The sequence below is a fragment of the Ranitomeya variabilis genome, chromosome 1 (assembly GCF_051348905.1).
Source record: "Ranitomeya variabilis isolate aRanVar5 chromosome 1, aRanVar5.hap1, whole genome shotgun sequence".
Lineage (NCBI taxonomy): Eukaryota > Metazoa > Chordata > Amphibia > Anura > Dendrobatidae > Ranitomeya > Ranitomeya variabilis.
In genome coordinates this window covers 320,125,172-320,132,534 of record NC_135232.1, presented here as the reverse complement: position 1 = coordinate 320,132,534, position 7,363 = coordinate 320,125,172, and the positions used below count along the sequence as shown (strand labels likewise).

Sequence of the window (7,363 nt, the reverse complement as noted above, 5' to 3'; positions counted from 1 at the left end):
TCCACAATCACAGGGTATGGCTGGCCAAACCGACGCGACAAGACCCAGTTAAACAAAACCCGCTGTGTTGGGGTGAACTGCAGGTGGTCAGACATGGTACAAATGTTAACCCAACACTCCAACAGATGGCAAACCACAAAATGACCATATGGGAGGGAGACACCTGTTGTAGGGGCCTTAAATAGGGTTGATGATGGTAATTTAAATCAAGTTCAGCCTCAAAAACCGTTAATTGTCCATTTTGTCAAGTTGCGTGAAAAAAACGCAATACGGTGGACATACGGATTACATACGCAACATTACCTGCGCAAAATACGCCACCACACCTTGCCTACGGAGTTCGTACGGATCACCGTATTTCGAAGCTTGAGGCGTATTACGGCCGTAAAAAACGGACCGTAATTTTATACGCTGAGTGTGAGGCCGGCCTAATACAGATGAATTCACCAGATGTGTACTAGTACGTATCTGTACTATATGACCTCTCAGTGGTCTGTTTGTTTCAGTTATTTCCTCAGTAATAAGGATAAAGAACATTCGGTAATAGTTGCTGTATGTCCCAAGAAAACAATTCATTTTCTCACAATATCCAAGTGCTGAATGATTCTGCTAAAAGCTGAAATCTGCAACACAATTGATATGAGTATTAAAAACTGTCATACATTATTTGAGAAGCGCACATAAGTAGTTTTGTTAGGTTTTGCAATAAGCTAGCTTCTGTCCAACACCAACAAGAAAACATCGGAAGGCGGTTAAACTTTAACCTCTTAACGACCACCGATACGCCTTTTAACTGCGGCAATTAATTAATGGCGCTGAGGAAAAAGTGAATAGCACCCCCCCCAGAGTTGGATTTTCTCTGGGGTCTCGGTTGACGGGGGTAGCCAAGACCCCAGAGAACATGATTTTTGGTTGGTTTTTTTACCGACCCCCAGGTTGCGATCGCTGGTAATAAACCGTTTACCGGCGGTCGCAAAAACCCCCCCACGATTTCCCATTTAATTTCTCTGTCCTCCGATGTGATCGCACATCAGAGGACAGAGAAATGGGGTCCCCGATCGCCCCCAATACTCACCTATCTTCCCCGGTGCTCCTCGTGGCTCCCGATGGGCGCCGCCATCTTGTTCCGGCCAAAAAATGGTGGGCACATGCGCAGTGCGCCCGCCGGCCGGCAACCGGAAGATCTTTGGGGTCTCGGCTGCTGAGGGTAGCCGAGACCCCAAAGAACATGATCGGGGTTGGTATTTACCGACCCCTGTTTTGCGATCGCCGGTAATTAACTGTTTACCGGCGCCCGCAAAAAAAAAAGCTATGTGTCATTCTCTGCCCTCTGATGTGATCGCACATCAGAGGACAGAGAAATAGGGGGATTCGGGGACCCTGTTATACTTACAGGTGTCCCTGGGTCCTCCTGTGTCCCCTCCTGCCCGCCGGCTTCTTCATCCAGTAAGAAAATGGTGTGCACATGCGCAGTGCGCCCGCCATGATCTGTCGGCCGGCAGCTAGAGAAGTTGGGGCTAAATTTAGGGTTAGGGTTGGGGCTAAATTTAGGGTTAGGGTTAGGGTTGGGGCTAAATTTAGGGTTAGTGCTAGGGTTAGAACAAGGGCTAGAGTTAGGCTTCTTTCACACTTGCATCGGTACGGGGCCGTCGCAATGCGTCGGCCCGACGTACCGACGCACGTTGTGAAAATTGTGCACAACGTGGGCAGCGGATGAAGTTTTTCAACGTATCTGCTGCCCAGTCTATGTCCTGGGGGGAGGGGGCGGAGTTACGGCTGCGCATGCACGCTCGGAAATGGTGGACGCGATGTACAAAAAAAGTTACCATTGAACCTTTTTTTGTGACTACGGTCTGCCAAAACACAACGGATCCAGTGCACGATGGACGCGACGTGTGGCCATCCGTCATGATCCGTCAGCAATACAAGTCTATGGGCAAAAAACGCATCCTGCGGGCACATTTGCAGGATCTGTTTTTTGTCCAAAACGAGGGATTGTGACGGATGCCACATGACGCAAGTGTAAAAGTAGCCTTAGGGCTAGGGTTAGGGCAAGGGTTAGGGATGGGGCTAAAGTTAGGGCTAGGGTTAGGGTTGGGCTAGTGTTAGGGCTAGGGTTAGGGTTGGGGCTAAAGTTAGGGCTAGGGTTAGGGTTGGGGCTAAATTTAGGGTTAGGGCTAGGGTTAGGGTTGGGGCTAAAGTTAGGATTAGGGCTAGGGTTAGGGCTAAAGTTAGGGCTAGGATTGTGGCTAAAGTTAGGGTTAGAGTTGGGATTAGGGTTAGGGTTTGGATTAGGGTTGGTATTAGGGTTAGGTTTGGCATTAGGGTTACGTTTGGGATTAGGGTTAGGTTTGGGATTAGGTTTAAGGTTAGAGTTGGGATTAGGGTTTGGGGTGTATTGGGATTAGGGTTAGGTTTCAGTTTAGGGTTGACATTAGGATTAGGGGTGTGTTGGATTTAGGGTTTTGATTAGGGTTATGGTTAGGGTTGAGATTAGGGTTGTTTTGGGGTTAGGGTTGTGATTATCGTTAGGGTTGTGATTAAGATTATGGATCGGGTTGGGATTAAGGTTAGGGGTGTGTTGGGTTCAGGGTTGGAGTTAGAATTGGGGGGTTTCCACTGTTTAGGTACATCAGGGAGTCTCAAAACACGAAAGCCAATTTTGCGCTCAAAAAGTCAAATGGTGCTCCCTCCCTTCTGAGCTCTGCTTTGTGCCCAAACAGTGGTTTACACCAACATATGGGGGATCAGCGTACTCAGGATAAATTGGACAACAACTTTTGGGGTCCAATTTCTCTTGTTACCCTTGTGAAAATAAAAACTTGGAGGCTAAAAAATCTTTTTTGTGGAAAATAAAATATTTTTTATTTTCACGACTCTGCATTATAAACTTCTGTGAAGCACTTGGGCATTCAGAGTTCTCACCACACATCTAGATAAGTTCCTTGGGGGGTCTAGTTTCCAAAATGGGGTCACTTTTGGGGGGTTTCTACTATTTAGGTACATCAGGGGCTCTGCAAATGCAACATAACGCCCGCAGACCATTCTATCAAAGTCTGCATTCCAAACCGTCGCTCCTTCCCTTCTGAGCTATGCAATGCGCCCAAACAGTGGTCCCCCCACATATGGGGTATCAGCCTACTCATCATAAATTGCACAATAACGTTTGGGGTCCAATTTCTCCTGTTACCCTTGTGAAAGTAAAAATTTGGGGGTGAAAAGATCATTTTTGAGAAAAAAATATGATTTTTTTGTTTTTCATGGCTCTACATTATAAACTTCTGTGAATCAGTTGGGGGTTCATAGTGCTCACCACACATCTAGATAAGCTCTTTGGGGGGTCTAGTTTCCAAAATGGGGTCACTTGTGGGGGGTTTCTACTGTTTAGGTACATCAGGAGGTCTGCAAATGCAACATGACACCCGCAGACCATCCCATCAAAGTCTGCATTCCAAGCGTCCCTCCTTCCCTTCCGAGCCCCGATGGGTGCCCAAACAGTGCCCCCCCACATATGGGGTATCAGCATACTCAGGACAAAGTGGTTAACAGATTTTGCGGTCCAATGTCTCCTGTTACCCTTGAGAAAATAAAAAATTGTAGGCTAAAAAATCATTTTTGAGGAAAAAAAAAAGGATTTTTTATTTCCACGACTCTACTTTATAAATTTCTGTGAAGCACTTGGAGGTTTAAAGTGCTCACCACACATCTAGTTAAGTTCCTTATGTGGTCTAGTTTCCAAAATGGGGTCACTTGTGGGGGGTTTCTACTGTTTAGGCACATCAGGGGCTCTCCAAACGCGACATAGCGTCCGATCTCAATTCCAGCCAATTCTACATTGAAAAAGTAAAACGGCACTCCTTCTCTTCCAAGCTCCGCGGTGCGCCCAAACAATGGTTTATCCCCACGTATGGGGTATCGACGTACTCAGGAGAAATTGCACAACAACTTTTGTGGTCTAATTTCTTCTGTTACCCTTGTGAAAATAAAAATTTGGGGGCAAAAACATAATTTTTGTAGAAAAAATGTGATTTTTTTATTTTCACAGCTCTACGTTATAAACTTCCCTGAAGCACATGGGGGTTTAAAGGGCTCACCACACATCAAGATATGTTCCGTAAGGGGTCTAGTTTCCAAAATGGTGTCACTTGTGGAGCATTTCCACTGTTTAGGCACAACAGGGGCTCTCTAAATGTGACATGGCATCCAATCTCAATTCCAGCCAATTCTGCATTGAAAAAGTCAAACGGCGCTCCTTCTCTTCCAAGCTCTGCGGTGCGCCCAAACAGTGGTTTACCCCCAAATATGGGGTATCAGCGTATTCAGAAGAAATTGAACAACAAAATTTATGGTTACATTTCTGTTTTTACACTTGTGAAAATAAAAAAAAATGGTTCTGAAATAAAATGTTTGCAAAAAAAAGTTAAATGTTCATTTTTTCCATCCACATTTTTTCAGTTCCTGTGAAGCACATAAAGGGTTAATAAACTTCTTGAATGTGGTTTTGAGCACCTTGAGGGGTGCAGTTTTTAGAATGGTGTCACACTTGGTTATTTTCTATCATATAGACCCCTCAAAATGACTTCAAATGTGATGTGGTCCCTAAAAAAAAATGGTGTTGTAAAAATGAGAAATTGCTGGTCAATTTTAAACCCTTATAACTCCCTAACAAAAAAAAATTTGTTTCTAAAATTGTGCTGATGTAAAGTAGACATGTGGAAGATGTTATTTATCAACTATTTTTTTGACATATCACTCTGATTTAAGGGCATAAAAATACAAAATTTGAAAATTGCAACATTTTAAAAATTTTCGCCATATTTCCATTTTTTTCATAAATAATCACAAGTAATATCAAAGAAATGTTACCACTATCAGGAAGTACAGTATGTCACGAAAAAACAGTCTCTGAATTAGCGGGATCTGTTAAAGCGTTTCAGAGTTATAACCTCATAAAGTGACAGTGGTCAGAATTGTAAAAATTGGCTCAGTCATTAAGTACCAAATTGGCTCTGTCACTAAGGGGTTAATATAACTTCAGGAAAAAAAAAACATTCAATGTTGATTATTCTGTAAGGAAAATGGTTATCTAATGTAATAAAAATATACTCTTTTAATATTAAAAAATAAACACTGACATTGTGGCTGAAGACCACTATCTAGTATTGTCTTTTCCCCAGTACTCCCTTAACAAGTTTTGCAAATGCTCTTTGGATTTCTTTGTTTCGTAAGCTGTATATGAGGGGATTTAAGAGAGGAGTAATACAGGTGTAGAACAGTGACAGAAACCATTCCTTATCAGCCAAAAGATTTGATTTTGGACGCATATACATGAAGCTACCACTTCCATAAAAAAGCAGTACAACAATAAGGTGGGATATACATGTAGAAAAAGGTTTGCTTCTCCCATGTCCTTTAGGAATGTTCAAGACTGAAACTAGAATGTGCAAATAGGAGCCACAAATTAACAAGAAGCAGCCAAGCATTAGAAAGCCCCCCACAACAATAACGGTAACTTCATTAGAGAATGTGTTGATGCAGGAGATTTTCAACAATGGGGGAATATCACAAAAGTAATGATTGAGAACATTAGAACCACAAAAAGGTAATCTGAAAGTATTTGCAGTATGAATTGCTCCATAAATGCCCCCAATTACCAAAGTCCCAGCAACCATCTGGAGACAAGCTTCTTTACTCATGATGACTGAATATCTCAATGGATTGCATATAGCAACGTATCGATCATAAGCCATTGTGGCCAGTAAGAAAGACTCAGAGGCTGCTAACGAGAGGAAAACAAAAAGCTGGAAAATACAAGCAGGCAGAGAAATGGCTAAATGCTCTATTAACAAATTGACAAGCATCTGTGGCAGTGTTGTAGAAGTATAGCAAATGTCCAAATAAGAAAGATTTTGAAGAAGGAAGTACATTGGTGTCTGAAGATGATGATCCATTTTTGTGAGAATAATAATGATCACATTGCCTATTAGTGTTAACAGATAAATAATCAAGAAGACAGTGAATAACAAACTTTTAAGTTTCACACTGTTGGCAAAGGCACTCAAGTAGAAGACACTAAATGTAGTGGAGTTATCCATGAGTAGAGCTTTTTATCAAAATGTCATTAAATGACAAATATGTAAAATATTTAATTGCTTAGTCGTTTGAGAAATTGGGCTAGTTAGTTAAAGTCCAGATCTATTATGTATCAGATGCAAATCGCTTATTCTAATATATCATTCCAAAAATGAGCTCATCTCTGGAATATGCACATAATAACTTTATGCCATGAAAATAAACTTTTGTCAAGATAAATATATATGCATTGAATTATTAGTAATAGTTTAGTGGTTACTGAAAATCACATATACTATTCAGCAACAAGTTGTTATATATATATATATATATATATATATATATATATATATATATATATATATATATATAAGCTATAACAGATGCATCACATATATGTGGAAAATTCATTAATTAATGTGTCCTGATCCCCATAGGCTTGACCTCAAGGGATTTCTTAGCACAAATGTGCAGCAAATCAGTGAATACACAAAATAACTGAATATTAAAATAACTATATGATTACCCGTTACTAGTTTGAGGTTTGTTGTAATTGTAGAATCCTCTTTCTACTAATAGCATGCAGTGAATGATTAAAAATTACCTCAAAGTGGTATAAAACTAGTTACCACCAATAAATTTGATTTTTTTGTAATAAAAAGTAATATTTTATGTATCAATTTTTTATGGCTTACTAGGTCTTTCAAAAGTGACCATACCATTTTCAAGAATAGTCACTCTACTTTGTGCCCTTTGTTTTTACGCTGCTGCCACATCTACTAAAACCTGTGTTCTTTTCTGATTGTATTTAACATACAGTACAGACCAAAAGTTTGGACACACCTTCTTATTTAAAGATTTTTCTGTATTTTAATGACTATAAAAATTGTACATTCACACTGAAGGCATCAAAACTATGAATTAACGCATGTGGAATTATATACTTAACAAAAAAGTGGGAAATGACTGAAAATATGTCTTATATTCTAGGTTCTTCAAAGTAGGCACCTTTTGCTTTGATGACTGCTTTGCACACTCTTAGCATTCTCTTGATAAGCTTCAAGAGGTAGTCACCGGGAATGGATTTCACTTCACAGGTGTGCCCTGTCAGGTTTAATAAGTGGAATTTCTTGCCTTATAAATGGGGTTTGGACAATCAGTTGTGTTGAGCAGAAGTCTGTTGGATACACAGCTGAGAGTCCTACTGAATAGACTGCTGGAATTTGTATTATGGCAAGAAAAAAGCAGCTAAGTAAGGAAACTTCATTACATTAAGAAATGAAGGTCAGTC

General features: G+C 40.6%; 1 protein-coding gene across 1 annotated transcript; it reads right to left on the bottom strand.

The window, feature by feature from the left end:
* Positions 1 to 5,156: 5,156 nt before the first annotated feature.
* LOC143794960 (olfactory receptor 5V1-like) lies at positions 5,157 to 6,095 on the bottom strand. Its single transcript, XM_077280987.1, has one exon. It carries the CDS (start codon positions 6,093 to 6,095, stop codon positions 5,157 to 5,159), a length of 939 nt encoding a protein of 312 aa, XP_077137102.1.
* Between the last annotated feature and the right edge of the window lie 1,268 nt (positions 6,096 to 7,363).

Coding starts and splice junctions, on each gene's coding strand:
- LOC143794960 (XM_077280987.1), bottom strand. CDS start 6,095: ATGGATAACTCCACTACATTTAGTGTCTTCTACTTGAGTGCCTTTGCC.